General features: G+C 41.3%; 2 protein-coding genes across 3 annotated transcripts; one reads left to right on the top strand and one right to left on the bottom strand.

The window, feature by feature from the left end:
- Nucleotides 1–1,252: 1,252 nt before the first annotated feature.
- On the bottom strand, nt 1,253–9,056 carry ginm1 (glycoprotein integral membrane 1). Of its 2 annotated transcripts, none has more exons than XM_080047761.1 (8): nt 8,924–9,056; nt 8,683–8,754; nt 8,462–8,561; nt 7,739–7,893; nt 7,211–7,370; nt 6,226–6,458; nt 5,129–5,292; nt 1,253–4,271 (listed from the first exon to the last, which is right to left on the bottom strand). In XM_080047761.1, exons 1-8 carry the CDS (start codon nt 9,011–9,013, stop codon nt 4,163–4,165), a joined length of 1,083 nt encoding a protein of 360 aa, XP_079903887.1. In that variant the 5' UTR covers nt 9,014–9,056; the 3' UTR covers nt 1,253–4,162. The 2 variants fall into 2 exon arrangements, with proteins under 2 accessions (XP_079903887.1, XP_079903888.1); XM_080047762.1 differs by having other exon boundaries at nt 7,739–7,890.
- An 87-nt stretch (nt 9,057–9,143) lies between these two features.
- ppil4 (peptidylprolyl isomerase (cyclophilin)-like 4) lies at nt 9,144–23,586 on the top strand. The gene is made up of 13 exons (XM_080048018.1): nt 9,144–9,222; nt 9,512–9,579; nt 10,424–10,488; nt 10,675–10,792; nt 11,259–11,401; nt 11,889–11,985; nt 12,303–12,419; nt 13,146–13,270; nt 13,395–13,461; nt 17,190–17,301; nt 17,477–17,573; nt 17,798–17,924; nt 22,871–23,586. Exons 1-13 carry the CDS (start codon nt 9,153–9,155, stop codon nt 23,048–23,050), a joined length of 1,386 nt encoding a protein of 461 aa, XP_079904144.1. The 5' UTR covers nt 9,144–9,152; the 3' UTR covers nt 23,051–23,586.
- The last annotated feature ends 328 nt before the right edge of the window (nt 23,587–23,914 follow it).

Raw genomic sequence — 23,914 nt, 5'->3', positions numbered from 1 at the left:
TGTGCATCTTTCAGGCAAGTGTGAATACAGCAATCGCACTCGGGGGCGGACCAAACAAGCGCTCCGAGACCCAGCCTTGAGTTGGTCTCGGTGCGCTTCCATACAATCTGCTGCAGTTCGTTTGTGGTGTGAATTTGTCCGGACTCGATCCGACCCAAATGCAGGAAGCACTGTGCCTTTTCTTTTTTAATAAATTGCCGTCAGCTTCACATTATGGGAAAGTGTTGTTGTCGCCATTGTTAGGACTATAAGTTGGTTGTGGTTTGACCGGGAGCCCAGAACAATATATTAGCCTACATTTGATCGAGAGTACGCGTAAAAATGCTGAATGTGTTCAGCGATCAGATGAAGGAGAGGGGAGCATCTCAGGTTCACGCTGCGCAAGAAGCGTGTTTAGTTTGCTTCCTATGTACGGGACCGTCAATACTATCCCCATGTCAGTTTGGAGCTGAAGTGCGCCGAACTGACACCCAGCTGATACACTGCTTAATCAGCTGAGTGTCAGCTTGAGCCTATTCTTCTCCGAGCCGCACGTCCAGCAGCAGAAATACAGTAAAAATTATGTTTTACATCGTAGGCTACAAGCCACATAACGTGGCATTGTCATAGGGCTACATATGAAACAACAATAATTTTATGTTTTCCTTCTTTAGTTATAGGCTAGATGTAGGCCTTTTTATTATTTTTAACCCCATATTATATCAATGATATATTTCACAGTTTTTACTTTGTTCTTCCTGCTTCTCTGTGAACTAAATTGCCCATCTTGGGATAAATAAAGTTTTTTCTGATTCTGATCCTCTCCACCCCAGAATGTCTGTCCAATGAATGAATGACCTCCGATCACGTGTGGTTTTGCTCCGTAATGCTGGTTCACGTAATGCGGGACATCCTAAATCTTTTTTCTACATACAAAATAGTAGAATATATGCGATTCGGAACGCAACCAATGTTTTTATTAATACGTTTGTGTCTGCAAACTTACCGATTAAAAATAAAACTAAGCATGCAGACTTTAAAGATCCAGTACTGTGAAGGAACACTCTAGAGCTTGCTAACGTATACTAGAATACTGTTTGTCTTCTTTTCATATGCTCACAATTATGTTCTTCAAAAAAAAAAGCTCTAAAAAAATCATGGTGGCCTTCTGTTCGCTTTCCCACATATCTGAACACATGAAGGCAACATGGTGTATTCTCTAACTTGCCCTGCACAGACACAACAATCGGACAAGACACAAGCTTTGATGGTCATAAGGAAAGCATTTAATCAGCAGGAGACCCAAACACACAGTCCAGCTGTAATTCATACAATTTATGCACACAAATAGTCTCAAAATAGTAACGCACGGGTCTACCACCATTTAAACAAAGAGTGAATGAAAATCTATTTTGTTTGTCGTTTTATTCAGCAACACTTCTGAATTCATGCCTGACATTAGGTTTGCCTTGGAGGCTGATTTTGTGTCATCCACAGCACTGTGTTGTATCCAGTGAATCAAATAGGAGAATTTGAGGCTGAACCAAATACAGCTTGAGCCGTTTTGGAGTCATCATGCAGCTTCCTAGTTTAATGGTTTTGAACTTGCTGTTGGAAGCAGCAAACCGCATTCACTAGCTAGACTACACATGCACCTTCTGCTATGGCAGTACGTATCATGCATTCTGCAGAGTAACGGGAGAGACAGGATCACCACCTCAGCTGCTCTGAGGGGACACAGAGATGGTGTTGTTTTTTTTGAAAAAGCATGACAATTGATCTTTAAAATAACACACACACAAATGTTGCACTTTCTGAGTTTTGAGATTCGTTAACCCACTTCTTTTTTTTTTTCAATACCTTGAACCAACCTGCTTGGTCCCTCACACATACAGTAGCCTGGTGAAACATTGGAGTGATACTTAGAAGGGTTACCATTTCAATTCAGTCTGTCTTATAAATCATGAAGTGCAAACAAAAACTAAAAAGAGGAACATCCATGCAGGTTTAAGTCCAGTTTTCTATAAAAAAAATATATTCATAAGTGCAGATTCCTTTCTTTTAACAACAACTTACACGTTTAATGTGTGGTCACGTCTTGTGCACACACTGCATTTTACATCAGTCCAGTCATGAGCAGTTTGTCTTATAATGTTTTGAGTGCATAGACAAACCTGAACAAGCTCACTCACATTAGCCTGGTGAGAGCTTCACATGTTTCTCTTCCGCATATCAGTCTGGACTTTCTCCTATCTCCATGGGGCGGAGTCTGTTATAAAAAATGACCGGGTCAATGGGGGGTCTGAGTTCTGACCTTATGTTCGTCCCTTAGTGGAAGGCAGCCCCTGATTGGTTCATTTTAGTCATCAATCTAGCCTCCAGTCAGACCAGATCCTCCCCCACTTTCTGTCCGTTGAGGCTGCATTGACAACTACATGAACCAATCAGAAGCTGCCTTCCACTATAAGGGACGAACGTGAGGTCTGGACGCGGACCCTGATTGGCCTAGGTCATTGTTTGACAGGCTCCTCCCCTTGGAGATTAGAGAAAGTCCAGACTGATCGGCGGGAGAGAAATGAATGTTAAGCTTGCAAGGTCCGGCTGGTCTCAGCAGGCTACACTTACACTCTCCCCCCCCTATAAGCAACAGGAACTCACACACAAACTCAAGCTAACTGCTACAAGACCCCATAACTAGTCACAGAGGCACTGTGAAGAAAGACAATCAATGCATGAGCAACAAAGGGGAGGGTTGTTTTCAGTAGTGACATTCAGAGTTTTAGAAGAGTGGGACATGTGCAGATGCTAGGTTCCTAATAGCCTTTTCCCCACACACAGTGCTCTGTGTATTCTTCTTTTTAGATGACATTTAACCTCTCTTCATATGAGTTGTCTGTAACAACACATTGGATTATAGGTTTTTTTTTTCTCTTCACATTTCTTCCAGGAGTGGGCTACATGTTTGGATCAAAATAACAACACCTAAATCATTAGATAAAGCCCCTGAAATGTTCCAGTTGTTCATATTCATTTGGTAAACCTTCAGTTCTTTAGATCTGCTTCCCTAAGCTGCTGGCCATTCTAACACCTGTTGCTAGGTTTTGGTGACAACATGTAGCCAGTAAAAAAAAAAAATAATAATAATAATTAAACCTTGTCAAGACAATCTCGACTCATGGTCCATTAAGTAGGTTTTTCTTAAGTTTTTCATCATATCACGAGCTGTATCAGTGAATAGTTTCCTTGTAGTTGCATATGTTCAAACTGCCATTTTAAATTCACTTACTTCCTCTCTTGCCCAGAGTTGGACAAAAAGGATCTAGCGTTGACCAACTGGAGTCTGTGCTGGGATCCTGGCATTATCGTCCCTGCTACCCTGATACCAAATAATCTCACCCCAATATCGATTATACCCTTCAGCTTTTACAAGTTAGCTGCTTTCCCCATGTGCAGCCTTTGTGCCATAAGCTAAACTAACTGGAGCACTGTTCCTTTAAACGCTCACGGTTCAAAGCTCACGCCCGAATCTCCAGACCGTCATGAAGAATAAACTACTAAATGGACCGCGAGGAGAGATTCGATTTTTTCAACAGCAGTTTTCCCAAGGACAAGAATTTAACTTTGAAACTAAAGCACCTCTACATAGATCTATATGACACTATAATCAGGACAAATGAGGAAGATTAAGCCATGGCGCTACAGCCAGTGTTGGGAGTCCAGTCATTTGTGACTTACTAAAAAAGGGGCTTTTCATCAACTCTATCCTACCAATCCCAGGAGCAAAGACTTGTTCTGTTGTGTGGCAACGCTAAGCCGATTAGCAACCTGAAAGAGCCCCTCTGTGCCTTCCACTGCACACACACTGTCAACTCTGAGATTCAAGACCATGGATCACTCACTCCCATTGTGATCATGTGAGGGAACTGACGTGGAACAAGCATGAAAACCAACCCAATGGAGTGAAGTCTGTTTGACTGCTTCACCCCACCTTCCTGTCCCTAGGTTAAATGTGCTTACAAAGAGAAAAGTAAACCTCTGGAAAAATCTGAACAGAAGCTAGCGGATGAAAGCAGGCCATGCTGAGAGGGTGAACACAGTGACCCAAGGCTGAAGAACAAACGAGGACAAAGTGAAAATGAAAAAAATAAATAAAACGGGAGCCGGGGCAGAGTCAATCCTCTCTTCAAGGCTTCTTATCCTCCTCCTCCTCTACTTCTATCTCTACGTTCTCCAGCAGAGTGTGCTTCTCCTCCTCCGGCAGTAGAGTGGAGGGGTTGAGGTGGAACATGTGCCTGGGATAGAGAGAGGAGAGAATATGCTTCAGTATGTTGAAGAGAATCAGGTTAAATCAGCAGCTATGTCCCTGCAAAGTAGGGATCAGTCAAAATAACCGATAGTACCCAAAGTAGTCAATATCAAAATTCTGCAAAAAGTAACAGTACTCCTTAGTCTTCAGTACTCAATTTATTCCAGAACTTAACGGACAGGGGGCAGCATACATACGCCTACAGGTATTGTAGTCTGCCGTTTAATGCAAAAGGAAGAAGAACGCATACAGATGTGGTGCGTGCGCCCCACACTGGCACGGGTTAATGACAATAAACAGCTTTTCAGAGGCACAGAAAATACGACAGAAAGTCCCTTGAAGCAAGGAAATTAGATAGGGTAGTAGTTTTTTGTAATGTGAACAATTGTTTTTTTTTTCATTTGTTACTTGAAGGTTTTTTTTTTAGAATGTTGTAATGTGTTTGGAAGTGTATGTTGAAGTACATTGGATTCATTGTTCTGTTTTTCTTTTTTTAACTTTGGTATCGAGTGAGGTATCGAGAACCGCCGAATTTCACTGGTATCGGTACAGACCATTACATTTGTGCTATGGTGACATCCCTATTGGGGGGGGCTGTGGTGAAGCAGGTAGGGCGGTCGTCCACTTGATTGCAGAGTCAGTGGTTGGATCCCCCGCCTACCCACCACATGTCCAAGTGTCCCTGGGCAAGACACTGAACCCCAAATTCCTACCGATAGATCGTTGTATGAATGTGCGTTAATGGTAACGTGGGAACGTGAACAGGTCTCCCTTGAAAAAGAGAATCTTGTCTCAATTGGATTACCTGTATAAATAAAGGTTCAAAAAAGAGCCCAAACTCACTTGTGTTCACACGTGGGGAAGAACATGTCCAGGATCTTGACGATGACGGCTGAGCCCACCACACCGATCACCACCACCCACATGACCAGGAAGAAGAGAGGCAGGGACTCAGAGCAGAAGCGCCTCAGACGCTCCCTCACCTGCTCCACCCACTGACACATGGCCTGACGAGGGGACAGACACACACAGTTAGCATTAGCCTGCTCTGCTGCTACAAGGCTCCAACTGACACTACGTAAAGGCTTTTTACAGCTTCGTTTAAGAGGAAAAGACAAGTGTTTTGTTTCCAGGATTTCCAAGATATAAGTTCAACTTTTTCCAAAAACCCCGAAGCTTTAAATATATACATGGAGGAAAAAAACTTGCTTGTGATTTCATATTTTGCCCTATCTGTAAAATGGAAGGGTGTTCATATGTATGTTGACATTTACTTTATAAAGCTATTCAAGAAAGACACAATGGATGTTCCATAGAAATATTAATATAAAATAAAATAAGCACTAAAACCCAATATATATTATATTAATATACAGGTGTGTCCTGTGTGGTATTTATTTCTGGGGAAGAATTTGAGTCAATGGGTCACGTAACGTGGAAGCTATTGAAGAACATTATTATTTTGTAATTAAAATATTTGTTAAAAAAAAAATGTATTACACATTTTCAATTGAAATAAGTGTGATATATGAGCCCAATTTAGTACACTTTTGATCATAATTTAACAATAATATGACCAAGTCAGCATGAAAGTATTGAAAAAAATAAAAATGAATGAACCAGACAGTATTCTATTGTCAGTCCAAGACAGTCTGATCAATGTAATGAAAATCCAGCATTTCACAGATTTCAAGCATTCCAAACATTGAAAACACAAGATTTAAAATCAAGCCTTTTCCAGACTCTGTATGGAACCCTGCAGAAACCTCCGCAGCAGTCTGATTTCTTTGGGAACCCCCAAACGGTGGTCCTCTCCCTTCCTACATATCAAACCCCGCCTACCACTGACAGCTATCCTGCTGGGATTGGCTACACACACACACCTGTGGCATTACATAACCCTATCCATCATTTAGATCTAGTTATCAGGCTGGGCTTACGGAGTAGGAGGATATCAACTCTGGAGGCGGAGTTTCCATCTGAATCTGCCCCGGCTGACTGGGCTCTCTGACCAGATCAAACTCGTGGTGGTATCTGCCGTCATACAGCAGGTCTGGGTCCATGCGCAGTGGAGTCTCTGGGAGCTTCCCCGGAGCGGCTACCTCTTCCTGGGTGGTGTCCGTGTGCTTCAGGGGGTACTGGCTGGTGGTCTGGGACATCAGCTCATCTATATCTGTAAGAGGTGACGATGCGTATTTAAGTTTGATTTCATTATGCATCATTCATAATAAATCCTTTCATTTTTAATGTAATAGATAAATAGATACATAATTCATGTTAAAATGTAATGTAAGGTAATTGAAGCGATTTGTAATGTGAATACTAACATGTGTTTATGTGCTGCAAAGTGCACAGAAACTAATGTGTTGTTCCTAGTTTCACAACGTCAGTATTGTTCTGATTCAGTTCATGCGTACAGTGGGACCAAGTGTGGATGAATGCCGGTCATAAAGAACAGCGACATACTGTATTAAGTTTGACTCTGAGCCAGCCTCTCAACCAAACTCTATTCACAACAAGCGGCCAGCGAGGAATTTGATTTCAACATTATAATGCACTTTATTTCTTGTATTATCCATGTCATGTCATGTGCCACAAAGTGATATTTTTTTCCGGCTTAATTTTGTATTTTTTTTGTTATAAGTAATTTTGTATTATGTTTATTTGCAAATAGTTTTCACAGCTTTAAAGAACGCCTGTTTCAAAATAAACCGACCCGTGTCTGTGTGTGTGTGTGTGTGTGTGTGTGTGTGTGTGTGTGTGTGTGTGTGTGTGTGTGTGTGTGTGTGTGTGTGTGTGTGTCTGTGTGTCTGTGTGTGTCTGTGTGTGTGTGTGACCAGAGCTACAAAATCTGAGTTTAAAAAAAAAAAGGTGCCAAAGAATCAAGAATTTAGGATCAGAGAAAAGCAGCGTCGTTTGAAATACCTTTCCTGGGACTTGGTGGATCAGTGACGAGGACGTCGTTCTCCCGGGGAACCCTGAAGATCTCACTGTGTCCTATGGGGTAGATGTTGGTGAACTGAGCCAGCTTCTGGAAGTCTGGGCTCAGCAAGATCTTCACCTCACACATGTCCGGCTGCTGGACCTAAAAAGGATACAAACCCCCAAATGCAAATGAAATCGTATATCCAAATACTACTAGTAAAAAAGCTTTTACACAAGGTAAGTAGTAGTACTGTCATTGATCAGTTCTTTGGTTAGAGAAAAAAGGCTCTAACCACTACACCACCTTACCCACCAAAATTCAGAATACATCATTAAGTATAACTACAAACTGAGCAGTAACACATTTATATGACAGAGGAGAATGTGGATCTCACAACAGTTGGGTGCATACCATTTCCCCAAATTCTTTCTAACATCTGGGAACAGACTGGGGAGAATACAGTTCTTTCTTACTCAGACTCACACAATATTAACCATTGGAGAGAGTGGAAAGAGAGCCATGTTTACCTCTTTGCCCTCCATCTCGATGACTTCACTGAAGACCTGCAGAGCCACCACCTCCTCCGAGTCGCTGTACAGCCGGTTCTGGCTCACCATCACCCGGGTGACGGTGGACACCACGTCCCCGGACTCAAAGTCACTGCTGCCATTCACGCTGTCTACTGTCAACATACAAATCAGAGCATTAAGAAGCTGGTTACGTCTCTCTCTCTCTCTCTCTCTCTCTCTCTCTCTCTCTCTCTCTCTCTCTCTCTCTCTCTCTCTCTCTCTACTCTTCAGATATTCACTGATTTTTTTTAAAAAGTGATTTTGACAACAAGCGCACTCCAGAATCGCTGGACTCCACCTTAAAATAACAAGCCATTCATCAGGTGAAAAAGCCAAACATATGCTGTTTAAGAGTAGTTCATATTATTGTTATTATTCATTCATGTTCATATTGATTTGACAATTTGAACACTGAAGACTGAGGGGAGAAAAAAACACTATGGGATCATTAGAGCCACGTTACCTTCTATTGACTCTACTGATTAACCTACCTAGTGTGTTTGATAATTCTTTTTAAAGCGTTCATATTATATTGGCATAATAAAGAAAAAGGAAAAAAAAAAATATTTGTAATATAGTAGCTTGAATAATCACAGAGTATTCTGAGGTGATGTTTTGCTTGGTGAGTGTTACTCTGGTGTAGTTGTGGTGAAACAGTAATGTGAGGGAGGCTTAACTCACAGAGTACAGCCTGACAGTTGAACCTGGTGACCCCGGACAGCTCTACCGGGATGTCATTCACCAACACCTGCTGCTCTCCAACCGAGATGTTTAAATTGATCTGAAAGGAGGCACAACCACGTTAGGACTTGGCTGCTCGCTACTATTTCACATTGCATAGAGAAAAGAAGACCCACCTCGGTACTTCGCTTAGTTACTTAGCTTATTATAATTATTATTACCTGTAAGTTGTTGGAGTCCTGTAACAGTGTGTCTGCCAATGTCCCCGCTGTCACGTTAATCAGGATGGTTTCCTATGGAGAGCCATCAATGAAAAGGAAAGGGAAAAACAAACAGACGTATGTGTCTTTATATTCCACGATGTCTGCCAGTCAACGCTGGACGATCTGTAAGCTAATGCTATGCTAACATCAACAGCATCAGTATTTTGCTCTTGCTGAAATTAGCCGCTTTGATTCTTACCGTATTCAGTTGCCTGGGCGGCGACTCCGTGCACGTTACTGAAGCAAAAAGAAGACACACAACACTCACGGCCAGGCCTGTCACTTCCATTTTGTGTTGACTTATCTCACCAGCAGCAAAATAGCTAAAACAAAAACATTGACCAAAACACTATTGCTGCGCATGCGCGCGTCATTACCAAAACACACCCCAAAAACACTCGATTTCTCGCGAGATCGGTAACGTCAACATGGCGGTGCTCCTTGAAACAACGCTGGGTGATATCGTAATTGATTTGTTTACAGACGAACGGCCTAAAAGTAAGACCTTAAAAGCATTTCCACATAATGGTAGCTACTTTAGTGAAGTGTTCGCTGGCTGAGTAAAGCTGTTAACCAGCTGAATAACAGAATAGGCGGGAGCTAGCTAAAACTGTTAGCTCGCTGGCTTCCAATTCATTATTTTATTTACCTATAGCAAACAGTAGATTCCCCCTAAATATCCTTCCAGGCACAAACCAATACACAGCCTCATCTAAAGCCAAGTTATATTGTTGCTTAGTGTTATTGTTCATTCAACGTTAACCTGTCGTGTGGTGTTGTTTTGCAGCTTGCCTGAACTTTCTGAAACTCTGCAAGATCAAGTTCTACAACTACTGCCTCTTTCACAATGTTCAGGTAAAACTCATGGTCCCGTTCAAAGTTCTGCTATGAAACATATATTGTCACATATGTCACATATTATTTTCACTTGAAACATGCTGTGGTGTGCCGTCAACTCAACCTGACTGGCCTGAGGAGGGCGATATAGTCACAGACCAGTTTCAACCCTGATATGTCAGGCCCTATTATCTATGGTCAGGCCACTCTTTGTATATGGACACATTGCAAAGATAAAGTTACTCTCTGAGTTTATGTTGCGGTCCTTTGAAATCACTTCTAGTGACAGTTTTACGTGTAGATACATTTGCATCATGACTTCTGTGTCCGAAAAGGTTAAGGGAGCGTGGGCGAATAAACAAATGATGCTCGAGTCGCAGCACAACTTGTTCAATTTTTGCAGCGTGCAGGGTGTCAATATTGTTGCCTCTGCATCCTGTAGCAATTGTAATGTGGCAGTAGAAGCAGTGCTCAGGTTCCATTATATCAATAATCTAAATAACCCTATTACTGTTGGAGATCTTGCGAGCTTTACCGCTAAGGGCCACATGGATTAACCACAGTTGTCATCTGCACTTTCACACTTAATGACATACCCAACCGAAATAAAAGTGTGTCTCTCTCTGTGGCTTTTTTTAATCACTTTATACTTAAAGGTGGAGTCAGCCATTCTGGAGAACGCTTGTTGTCAAAATCACTTTTTGTCAAAATCAGTGAATATCTCCTATTGCCGAAAATGAATCTGTCAGTACATGTTGTATTAATTGTATGAGAGAATCGTGATATGAATTCACAGTCCTAATATTTGATTTCTAAAATAATAATGAACATTTATATAACAATGTGTTTGTCTCCTCCTCAGAGAGACTTCATCGTGCAGACAGGAGACCCCACTGGGACAGGGCGCGGTGGAGAATCTGTCTATAGGTCAGCCATCTTTACCACTGACTTTCACTGTGTTTTTATTTTTCATTGGAACACTGAAAGTAGAACACAGGTTAATGTTCTTTCCTGTGTGTGTGTGTGTGTGTGTGTGTGTGTGTGTGTGTGTGTGTGTGTGTGTGTGTGTGTGTGTGTGTGTGTGTGTGTGTGTGTGTGTGTGTGTGTGACTAGCAAACTGTACGGGGAGCAGGCGCGCTTCTTTGATGTGGAGAAAGCGCCACGCATCAAACACAGGAAGAAGGGCACGGTGTCCATGGTCAACAATGGCAGCGATCAGCATGGCTCTCAGGTGGATACTCACATGTACATAAACACACTGTCGTTTGCCTCCCCACATAGCATCATTAAAGGTGCACTATGTAACTTTGGGTGTGTCAGAGAAGTGAACATGTATTCTCATAACATAATAAATAAGCCTCAATCATCATCTTTACAGATCAAATGCTTTTCTGGTGTGAAAAGATTTGTTTAAAGACCTACTTCACTGGTATAAATATGAAGGTGTATTGAACTCTGACATCCTATGTAGTATAAATGTGCAAAAAATTTAGAAATCTGTTCATCCTAGCCTGAGAAAAGACAGAAAGAGTGTTTTATGGTCCCGCTTTCTAATGGTTAGGACAGCTGGGCCAAGGGAAGACTGAGGGAAGAGAAACCTCATTCATTATATTATGATAGCGATTTTATAATGAGAAAACGCTGGTTCCGTATGGGTGAAGTATTCCTTTAATCTGCTGCGTTTCTCTGGTCCTCAGTTCCTTATTACCACCAGTGAGAACCTGGACTACCTGGATAAAGTGCACACTGTGTTCGGGGAGGTGACAGAAGGCATGGACGTGTTGGCCAAAATCAACGAGACCTTCGTGGACAAGGACTTTGTTCCCTTTCAGGATATCAGGTGAGCCCCTAGACAAAGTGCCTCTGAAGCAGTGTCAAATACAAGCCTCTGTGTCCAAGCATGCATTTATATAAAGTGTGGATATCATTGGGAAATCAACCTCTGACAGGTCAAGAATAATTTTAACCTTCAGTATTGTGGTCATATTATATGTATATATGTATAATAGTAATATTATTTTAGGCATTATTTTATGGAAATGATCGTTTTGACTAGGTTTTATTAATATTATTTTTTTTAAACTGATCATTAAGCTAATCAACATTAAAGATAAACATTGATAAAACGGGACATTTTTGCTTATTTTTGTTCTCCCAAGTAAAGAACTGGTGCCCCTGACTTTGAACTTTAATAAATGATTAAGGTATTATTCATTTTCAGATCATTTCTAATAGCAAAATTAATCCGAACGACCTTTAACCATTACACAGTATTAGCCCCAAAACGTCCGAGCATAACGGATGAGAGAATGTCTTTTTTGCTGCAGGATAAACCACACGGTGATCCTGGAAGACCCCTTTGACGACCCTCCTGATCTACCAGTGCCCGATCGCTCCCCTGAACCCACCAAACAGCAGCTAGACGTGAGTGCACTGCCACTGTTTATACTCCATGGAAAAGTCATGATAGTTCTTCCATCTTTTCCTTCCTCAGACAAACATTATAAAGTTCAAACTGTGACCCTCAAATAACCCAAAACAAACTATCGCCATCTGGACAAATGAACATGAACAAATGCATAGAGCCTAATGTAAGAAGGGCATATACTCAGCCTCAGTAACCGTGTGTGTGTGTGTGTGTGTGTGTGTGTGTGTGTGTGTGTGTGTGTGTGTGTGTGTGTGTGTGTGTGTGTGTGTGTGTGTGTGTGTGTGTGTGTGTGTGTGTGTGTGTGTGTGTGCAGAGTGGGCGTATCGGAGCGGACGAGGTGATCGATGATGCGGATGGGAAAGCGGCGGAGGAGTTGGAGGAGAGGCTGAAGGAGAAGGAGGCCAAGACTCAGGCCATCCTGCTGGAGATGGTGAGAACACTGGCTGAAGGAAAACTTCACATTGCTGCTGCTGGCCTGAACATGATTTTTCACGTTGTAAAGAAAATGAGGGACAGACGTTACTGAACCAGTGGCAAAGGGCCGGGAGATGTTTTTCATGCAAATTTAGACAAGAGTTTTTTTTTCTGTGATTTAAAACCGTGTGTGACGTATCGTGTCTCGTACATTATCTGTATGACTATGAGAATTAGTTAAGTAGCACAACTAGTTACTGTTTTATTTCTTTTTTAAAGATTATTTTTGGGCATTTTCAAGCTTTATGAGATAGTACAGAGTTGAGATGGGGAGACAGAGAGAGAGGGGGCATGACCTGCAGTAAAGGTCCACAGGTCGGATTTGAATCCGCGACCACTGCAACGAAGGCCGGAGCCAATATGGTACACTTTCTATCCACAACGCCAACGGAGCACCCCAACAAATAGTTACTTGAATGCTTAGTATGTAGAACTCCCAACTTGAAGTTACATTATATGGTAATGACAAATTATTTATCTCAACAAAATATTACTAGCTGGCTCAAAAAGAGGCACTTCTCCTTCAAAGTAAGAGGTCTAGTTTTCCTTAAACTCAAAAATCTGGTAAAGACAGTTTTCCAAGCTTTTTCTTTTTTTTTCACAGTAAAAAAAAGAAGTGTGCTCTCAGTCTTCAAGTGAAACTAGCCAAGATGCAGACACATTAACTCTCTCTGTCCTCCAGGTGGGAGACCTCCCTGACGCAGACATGGCTCCCCCAGAGAACGTGCTGTTTGTCTGCAAGCTCAACCCCGTCACCACGGACGAAGACCTGGAAATCATCTTCTCTCGCTTCGGCTCTATTAAATGGTGACGTCGCCAACCTTTCAATTTCTACCTAATGCTAGTTTTGTATTGCTATTGATTTGTACATGTGGACATTGTCTGTGTGCTAACAGTTTTTGCTTGATTGCTCTCATGTTTTCCTCTGTAGCTGTGAGATCATCCGAGACTGGAAGAGTGGAGATTCCCTCTGTTATGCTTTTATTGAGTTTGAAAAGGTGAGCATGGCATTTGTTAATGGGACATAGAGTAGGTGAGTCAACTGCACCGTTAGAACTGTGTGTATGTAAACTGTGTGGGGATGTTTTTACAGTTTTAAGAGTTTGAGATGAGAGGATCAATATTAATTTACTGTTGTGTGGACTTGAGTTAGCATGTGGTTGGCCTAGCTTAGCACCAGGACTATTAGCAGGTTAAACAAATAGCCTGGCTCTGTCCAAATAAACCAAAAACTAACCAAAGTAAGTCAAATCAAATTTAGGGCTGTCAAGCGATTAAAAAAATTAATCTAATTAATTACAGGCTCTGTGATTAATTAATCTAAATTAATCGCATACTTTTATGACACTTTTATGCCTGTTTATAAACAGCTGTATAGCCTACTAGTCTCTCTCTCTCTCTCTCTCTCCGTCTCTCTCTCTCTCTCTCTCTTCTGTCTCCACAACAGACAGCGCTGCACTGCCACAGATGCTTATGCCGATTCATTCACCATCGTCGTACTCATAGGCAAAAATATTGAGTGACACGCACACACACACACACACACACAGACACACACACACACGTTTACGCGGACGACGAGACAGCTAGCAAACGAAATTGAGACACGGGGAGAAAGATTGAGAGATACTGTTTTGAACCTAGCCTACATTGTTGCACCCACTAAATCAATAATGCACAGACACTGGCTGCGGAGAATAAAGTAAGATGTCTTCCTACCTTCATGCTTATTAAACCGTCTATAGAGCCCTCGGCCCCCTGCTTCTCTCTTTACTTTTCTCCCTTTCACCCGCGCGGGCTGTGTCTGCTTCAGGTGCAGCTCGGTGCAGCTACGCACCACTTTTGCACTGGGTCAAAGGGCATTATAGAAGTGCGATTAATCTGCGTTCATTTTTTTAATCGCGTTCATTTTTCTGTGATTAATTAATCGAAATTAACGCGTTAATTTGACAGCCCTAATCAAATTAGATAATTTTATTTAAATATAACAAACAGCAATTTACCATGGTGGGCTTTACGACAGCCTCTGTACGTAGACCCTCAATTCGAAGGGACAACTAATTAATCTGCTTAAAAACTTAATTAGCTCTGTAAAAAAAAAACAGAATTAGCATCTCTCTCTCAAACTGTTGAACTACTCCTTTAAATATGTGCAATGGTGGTAATGTGACAAGGGACTAACATTGCAATGACATCCAATATATCTTCTTAGAAATCCCTAACTTGTGAAAGAATGATGGACCATTTTAACTTAAATTAAGTATTTTAATTTTTTATTTGTTTTGGCAATAGAAGTATACAGACAGTTTAGTTACAGCATGCATGGATACCCAAGTGGTGGCATAACCCAGTCCAGGGTACGCCCCTAAAGTCTGCCCTCAAAGACGTTGTTATAACAACTCAGCTTCATGTTGTTAAGGCTCCTCCTCCTGATAGCAGCCCTTCTCTTGTCAGACATAGATGAAACAGCCAGTAGCTGGTGGTCAGATGACCTCACTGGTATAATGAATGGTCCTCTTCAACCAGCATAGTTATCAGGATCTATCTAGCTTTGCGGTGGCCACCCACTCCGTACACTATATCTATTAAAAGTGATGGGAAACCCCCTGCAGCCTGTGAATAACTCAGTGTTATTTTAGAGATGTCAAAAGTATATGATATACTACATTTCCCCTCCAGTTTATGACTTTTGGCTGTTCTAAGGGCCACTTCCCCATGGTGAACTTCTGCCTGTAGGAGTGATCCTAGACACCTTATGGCTTAGGTTTATCAGTGGTTGAGCTGGTTATGGGCTCTTTCTTTTGGTGAGGGGGAACAGATTGGACAAATCAACTTTGACAGTGGACTGTCAAATAAAAGGAGACGGCCATGCAGCAATAGTATCATGGATTATTAGTGCTGGACATGTTGAAGTGTTGCATAGTTCTACCTTTAGAGGGCGCTGGGCAGTTTGTTGTAGATACAATGGCCCTCATTTATCAATCTTGCGTAGACCAGAAATTTGGGTGTACGTACATTTCCACGCAAACCTCGGCATTTATCAATATGGATGTGAGCGTAGGATACGCTCAAATCCCACGCCAGCTCTCAGCTCGTGTACGCAAATTTGTAAACAGCATGGACTCGCAGTGCAGGCTGTGCCGGGTAGCCGATGACTTTGTTGGACAATTATTAGAAGATAATACAAATGCAGTGTTTGCTCAGACCGAAATAAAGATATTAATCACTTAAAAATGTGCAGCTTATGGTGTGCAACTGAGTAGGAGCACTGATTCAATAGTGCACACACCGGCCACTTAGGAGCGCTGCATAAGGGCAGTTGTCTCCGTCTGGAGCAGCTGGGGGGACACTGAGGCACGGGGGCTGCATTCATTCAAAATGTTAGCCACAGTATTAAATATGTAGTAGACATACACTGCTCTTTATGATAAAAAATATACGGCACAACATTCAGCTTAACATTTTATTTATTTGACGCACTTTTTAGATGTTAATTCCTCTTTTAATGTGTCATTGATCGCTTAAGCGAGAGATTTATTTCCACCGTTAACCGGCACGTTTTTCCGATCTGCTGGTGGAGCAGGACAGTGGGCGCTCTCACAGCTGATCGTTGCCGGGTCGGCTTGTGCAGCTGACGGCCGGGCTGACCACTCGTGCTGTCATACAGTAAAACGCAAAATGTGTTCTTTTTACAACCCTATCTAAAAGGGCCAATACATTCTAATCATTCAAATCTCTGCAGACCTGTATTTATTTTATGGGGACCATTACCGGACCGTTCGTGCGTCTGTTTCTCCTCTAGCACTTATATTATGCCCGCACCCTCAGTTGGTTGCATTTAAGAACAGCAACACGCTTTTTTTAGTGGCGATTTTTTAGTCAGACCACTTTTTCTTCATCTATTCAAAGAAATGGCGACATATAATGGTATATGCTGTTTTATAGCATTTGAGCAATAGCCATATGTAAACCTAAAATGCAAAATCCTCAGCTGGAGATCGTTTGTTGTCAACACCAACGCTGTTGACAGCAGCAGTTATTTCCTTCCTAACTGCTGCCTTCTGTCGTTCTTTGATGCCGCTTGTAATGCTCCGAAATGAAACTCTTTATTTTTCTACTTTCGCTGTTATTCTGTCAATTTCTACTTCAGATAGTTCCTCTTTTGTACCGTAACGCGCATATCCATGTCGCAAAACCTCTGGGCGAGGCCTCTAAACTGAGAAAATATAGGGGCGTGGTACGATTGTTTTCAGCCGCTGCATTTATCAATAATGGCGTGGCGTACGCCGAGATTGGCGAGATACGACTGTTTGATAAATCCCACGCGATACCTGGCGTAGGGAGGTATTTGCGCCAGAATCTGCACCAGTTTCCACGCAAGTTTGATAAATGAGGGCCAATGTGCTTACAACCCTGATGTTTACCTGTAATATGATAGATGCATTGTACCTGTGATACAATAGAAGAGATTGGTGTCCGCAAAGGGGTTTTCTACAACACAGAAATTCATTTAATTCAAGTACTTTTAATGTATATTTTCAGCTATTAATATGTACTTCTTTAAGTCTGGTTCTGCATAACAATCAGACAGTGTCAGACTTTTACCATCAGTGTTTTAATGTTAAACGTTTTCCTTGTTCCTAGACATTTGATAGCATATACAAAGTAAAGGCACATTCTCCAGGACATGACATTGACTGTGTCTTGTGCTCTGTGCGTCTCACAGCAGGAGGACTGTGAGAAGGCTTACTTCAAGATGGACAACGTGCTCATCGACGACCGGCGCATCCACGTAGACTTCAGCCAGTCGGTGTCTAAGATCAGATGGAAAGGGAAAGGTAAACCCGTACTGGAGAGGCCTTGGCTGCCATGTTTGGAAAATATTTCTCATTCTCTTCCACGGTGTGAACAGGGAATGCAATAATCAATGAAAAGCTGCTTTGTGTGTACAGTGGAGTTTTGTCCAGCTCACCTCGAGTTCACTCTTGACCCAAATGTCCTCTTGTTTCCCAGGGGGGAAGTACAGCAAAGACGACTTCAAAGCCTACGAGAGGGACGTGGAGGGCCGCTCCAAACTGGCTCTCAAGGACCAAGTCAAGCCCAAACAAGAGTATCCTTGTCTTCCCCTTCAAAATCAAAATCAAATCAGATTTATTTGTATAGCCCAATATCACAAATAGACATTTGCCTCATAATAATATATCAGTCTGCCTTATGAACTCTGTTGCGGGCCGTTTCGTTTGTTTCTTTCTTTTCTTGTTTCTTCACTTGTTTTATTGGGCAAGCCTTTTGACTTTTTCAACTACCTGAGGGTTTCCATAACTCACCTCAAAGCTCCAAGTATGACCTGATAATAGACGAGGATGAAGCCAGCAGTCAGCAGCCCTCTGAGAAGAAACACAAGGACAAGAGGCACCGCCACCATTCAGAGGATGAGGACAGGAAGGCCAAAAAGCACAAGGTATACCTACTACTCAATGCCACCTTTCTCACACACATCCCTATACTCCACTCTATTGTCATACTGTGTTGAAGTCTCCCTATGATTATTTTATTAGAGTCGAGTACATATTCAAATAGTTAGGGAACCGGAACAGGTTCAGAAATACATTTTTCATATAGCAATGCGTAACATGACACTGTGCAAGTCTTCAAAAGTTGTTCAAAACCTCAAAGAAATGTAACAAACAAAAAGAAAAACCACATGAATCCAACATGATGGGGGCATTTTGATTTTTATGCAAATGATAAGGAAAGCTGTGTAAACCAATGCAAATAACCTTCATTCCAATTGTCTGGTCATTTTGGCTTGTTCCCCATGTCATTCATATCAACAGTGTGCATTGTTAATGTTGCACAGGCCATTGTAAAGTGTTGCTCTGCTAAGCCTCTCTTCATCTTCAGCAAGTCATCACCACATGTTTGCACGACAGCAGGCGTTAATTGTTGCGTGTTGGTTGCTATTAGTGTATCGCCAGTGGCAGTTTAGTACGTCATCACAGGCACACACCTATATTGAGTCCTGGATCAGCTATGTGCTCAATATCACTGTGGTTTTTTTTGGAGCCATTTTGAACAGGTTCTTTGTTATTTTCCCTCAGTTTTTTGTCTTTTGTCTGTTCTAAGACCACTTTAACCATGGTGAACTTTAACCGTCCTTTCTCTGTTAAATATCCCTCTCCGGTCTCTTTGCCCTAACTAGGTGACTAATAAAGCCGTCAAGAGCACCCTCAAGGCAACGCCTAGGGAGGAGCACTGTTTCATATTTAACAGCTTTCCTCGTCTGTGATGGGAAAAAAAACAGCCAGACATATTTGAACCAGGAAATAAAGATGTTCAAATTGAAGAACTGAACATTCTACAACAGGGACAACAACATAACACACACACACACACACACACACAGACACACACACACACACACACACACACACACGCACGCACGCACACACACACACACACACACACACACACACACACACACACACACACACACACAGGTGAATGACTTTGGATTGACTCTAGGTTTAAATTGACATTAGTGAAGACTTGTTGACAGTTGTTACTGACAGATAGTTCAGACACACACACACACCACAGCACATTCTAAAATAGGGGCTAACTGATGTCTCTGGGTTATGATTGAGTAACTTCTTCATACATGGAACAGTGACTTAACTGTAACAGCCCTTGTCTTCCTCAACTCAGTAAATCTGGTTCTTTGAGCATGTCCCTGCATGAACAAATGTTCTCACACACACACACACACACACACATATACACAGTCTCTACCTCACTGTCTCACTGGAAATGGCTATTGACATAATATCAGAACATTTCATTAAAAAAAAATGTTTTGCATGGTGAGAAAAATAGATATTGCGACTGAAATAAGTAATACATTGACAAGCATCAGGTACAGTTAGTGTGCTCCAAGTTATATCAGCACAAGATGTCCTGAAAAGTCTAATGTATGCTTTGGCAGTAATGTGTCTAAATACATAAATGTGCATATTGTGCCGCCTTTGCAAGACACCAATACCAACCAAAATATAATAAGAATCAACTTCATTTGGTTAGCACCCCTCATACTAGAAATACAGCTCAATGTGCTTTATTGTGATTACAAGCTAAACATTAAAATATACATACAATTAACATAGGCATGATGATAATAAAAATAAGCTGCAAAGAAAGCAAGGTATTTAAAAAAAAGGCACGTAAAAGCATTAGTCAAAATAAGAAAGATCCATTAAATAAGCCAGATGTCAGACACTGGCTCCCTACTGAGCTCCACCTCCCACTCCTTTAGTCTAGTTCAACCACCACTCATCATCTGTTACTTTGTGCTATTATGATTAGACACTCTTTATTAGGATTATGTATCATGTTAACATAACTAAAATAATTTATAATAGCATGGCTCTTCAAACACTATATATATATATAGTGTTATTACAATGTTTCTATTTATGATTTTTTTTTTAACACTGAAAGCAAAAAACAACAACTTTCTTTTTTCAATTGTACATTGTCTGTAGTGTCCTTTAACTTGTTTTTAAGACGCGGTTATAATCATAAATAGATATACAAATATAAATGTGTCCTTTTTCACATAAAATAGTCTCAAAGTTCTTAATACTTGTAAAAGTCCTGCCCACTCAACCCTCAGTGTCTAAAAAATAGATAGACTGTATGGCTCAAATTTCTTATTTAATTTAGTTGAACAATCTTGCGTATTGAAGTGATACCATTGTGTAGATCTATTATGGTGCAAGTGCTGGTGTGAAGTCAGGGTCATATGATGGCCATGGAAGCAACTTAACCTTCTGGTTTGAGTTGGAAACCTTTAACCACTTCCACACTGTCAGTGTAAAGTTCACCCAGTGACTCTCCCTGTGTCCTTTTTCTCTTTGCCAGTACAGCAGAGCAGTGACTGTATTAGTGTATTTATCAAACATAGTCTTTCATTTGGCTCCGGGTTGAACCAGTCTACCAGACAACTGAGCTGATGAATAATAATCTTGTTAAGATGGGAGGATTTAAAATATATATATATATATAAAATACTATATTGTGACACAGGCTCTCTGTCATGACATGGCAACTTAATTGGAAATTCTGTTTAAAGGTTCTACGAGGAACTTTTAAATATTTCTGAAACAATCTCATTATGCCTCTGATGACATGTAACAGTAAATGATACCATCAGTGCAAAGAATGCTATTTTTATATAGTTTTTCTTAATGCCTTTGTCATGGGTACGCTCACCCTGGGACAACAGCTGGTACAGTAAACACACTACCACTTTTGTCCTAAGGGGTTGCAAGAATTAACACAAACTGAAAGTTCCTCGGAGCACCTTTTAAAGCAACATGTTTGACGTCAACATGTTTTTCAAAAATGTTAGAACATATGTTCTAACTTTCCCCTAGGAGGCAGATTGTGTGAGATTCTTTCTCTTTTCAATTTTCATGTACTGTGTACACAGATAATTGCACTTACTTCAAAAATACTGAACTATCCCTTTAAGTCTTATCCAGTTTGTTTAATATGGCCTTTGATATTTTGAGTTTCCTTGAAATCATTAAAATATTACATAAGTGATAAGGAAGGGGTGTGTGTGTGTGTGTGTGTGTGTGTGTGTGTGTGTGTGTGTGTGTGTGTGTGTGTGTGTGTGTGTGTGTGTGTGTGTGTGTGTGTGTGTGTGTGTGTGTGTGTGTGTGTGTGTGTGTGTGTGTGTGTGTGTGTGTGTGTGTGTGTGTGTGTATGCAGTAGGATCATTCATATAGTAGTTTGAGCATAGGGAGCAATGAAAAGAGAAAATGCTGTGTAGTATAGATTGTATACAAACTTACATCTCTCAATACAATGCAATAGACATGTCCAACTGAATGAAAACAAACTAAACTGAAACAGAATAGATATAGTGGATATATGTTGCTGAGCCCTTTGTATCTAGTTAGTTTGCCTTGTAAGCATTTATTTATAGGTATAATATTACAAACTTTAGTGAGCTGCTGCTACCAGCAACCCACTACTGCATCACCTAGAATTCAACCCAGGTGTGTCAGTGCCACAAACACACCAGGCCTGTCCCTGCCTATCGACCTATTATTATACATGCTTCCTCATTCTTCTTTGCCTAACCCATATTTATTTTGTTTCTGATTTCCATCTATCAAAGAGTTTATTTATATCTGCTGTCTTCTTGTCATGGGAAACGCTTTAGTTTCTAGAGGGGCAGGGTAAATCCAGTTTGAAGTGTTGCGTTTACTGACAGCTAACCTGTTTGGTGCTGCTTGAAACAAACCCCACTGTGTTCAAAGTCAGAACTCAGTATTCCCTACTATGTAGCTCAGGTATGCTTTGAGGAAACAATTCCTAACATGATGTCCATTCAAAACACCTGTTCACAGTCAACACCCAAGAAAGATAGTATGCCTATAAAAGACCTTTTAAAGGGTATACTGTATACTAAATCCCCATATACATTGGTTTTAAGTTTGAAAGGGTGGCTTTGGGGTCAAGTTTCTTGATTTCCGCATGCAACGTAATCGGCAACATACCAGATAATACTGTGTTGAATGAAAACAAACTGACTAACTAGTTCAATATACTTAGCTAATCTGCTATTCATGGTCATTCGACCTGCAGTGAACAGTAGCCATCATAGTCCACCTCAACGTTTCCCTGAAATGGTTAGGATGACTTTCATCAGGTGGTGTGTTTCCTGTTCATTCAGAATGTTGGTGCACACATTTAGACTTGTGATGGAAAAGCTCAGTGGTGCCTAACCACACTGTCAGGCTCCTTCCTCATTCATTAGTAGCAGGTAGGCCATGACACTGTAACCTCTTTATAGCATGTCCATTCACCTGTGCAAAAGAAAACTGGGTGGCAATGTCAAAATATTACGTTTGTGATTAATTGGGACGGAAACATCTCATAGCGTGCCATGAGGTTTCTACTTGAAGATTCATTGTTACCAGGAAGTATCAGTTTTTTTTCTCCAAGAAGTACACAGATCCCCATGCCCTTTCAGTGCTTTTGATGTGTTGAAGCAGTTGCTGTATTGATAGCCACAGCAAGGTTCACCTTGTGATGCCTGCTAATAGTTTCCATTACATGTCATTTAGCAGACGCTTTTATCCAATGCGACTTACAACTGGAGCACACATTCATACACCGATAGCAGCAGCTACCACACAGGGTGCTGGCTAACTATCAGGAGACATTTAGGGTTCAGTGTCTCTTTGCCCAGGGACACTTGGACATGTGGCGGGGAGACGGGGGATCAAACCAACAACCCTGCAGTTGTGGGTCGACCACCCTACCAACTGAGCTACACCCCTCCTCCCCCCATCAAGTGTACTCAAAACAAATCTACGCTTTGTTGTTTTCCAGGACGACGAGGACAGCTGGCGAGACAGAAAGGTGTCCCGCCAACGCTCGCGCTCCAGAGACCGGGAGCACAAACACAGCAAGGCCCGGGGCAAACACACCGGCAAGGACAAGGGACACAGCCACAAGGAGGAGCGCCACGCCAGCAAGAACAGAGATAAAGAGAGGAGTAGACACAGATGAGCAGGGAAAGAGTGGAGACACACACACACACACACACACACAGTTCTTCATCTGTAGTCAGCATGAATTATATGGCATCACTGTATTCTTAAAGGAACAGTTCAACAATTGAATTTTTTAGCTTTTGGCCTCATTCTCCGGCTCAAGAAAAGGTGACAGACTATATATTTTTTGCATGTTAGGTCATTTAAAAACCAAATACACACTGGAGGGAAACCAGGAAGTCCCTTTGACGGTCACACATTTGATTCTAAAATGACATAACGTCTAAAAATATTGAGCGCAACATAACGTGATAAATATACAAGAACCAGCGAGCACACAGGAGCGTTTAGTGATGTTGTAAAGTGTATCTTTTGACCTGCTCCCCTTGACAACCAGTGTTTGAGTTAAAAATGTTGCACTATTCCTTTAAGCCTACACTCTAGTGGCTTCCTTTTTAAAAAATCACCCTGGCAATAACTTGATTATCATGTTCTTGTCTTGGAAGAAAAAAAAATTGTTTGCGAAATAATTTTTTTTATTTGTGTATTAAAATAAACAACTGTGCAAAATGTGACCATGGCCTAATCATTCTTATTCTATTGTTATTTCATGTTCAATTCCTCTGCAACTTCCTCCTCCTCCCCTTAAACACAACGCCCAAATTAGACACTAAAGCTGTCAGTTGATTTATATCTCACCTTTGACTTTTTAGTTTAGTAATGGGTGGGGTTTTTCATATGCATAACAATTGGCCACGGAAAAATATTTGGGTGGAGTGTGTGTGTGTGTGTGTGTGTGTGTGTGTGTGTGTGTGTGTGTGCACGCACTTGACTGCTGTCTCCCTCCACCCACCTGTACCTGTACTAGTGAATGCATAAA

This window comes from Ammodytes marinus (assembly GCF_949987685.1).
Source record: "Ammodytes marinus genome assembly, chromosome: 19".
NCBI classification, from domain to species: domain Eukaryota; kingdom Metazoa; phylum Chordata; class Actinopteri; order Uranoscopiformes; family Ammodytidae; genus Ammodytes; species Ammodytes marinus.
The sequence above is the reverse complement of the archived record's forward strand: the minus strand, read 5'-3'. Positions and strand labels throughout refer to the sequence as shown.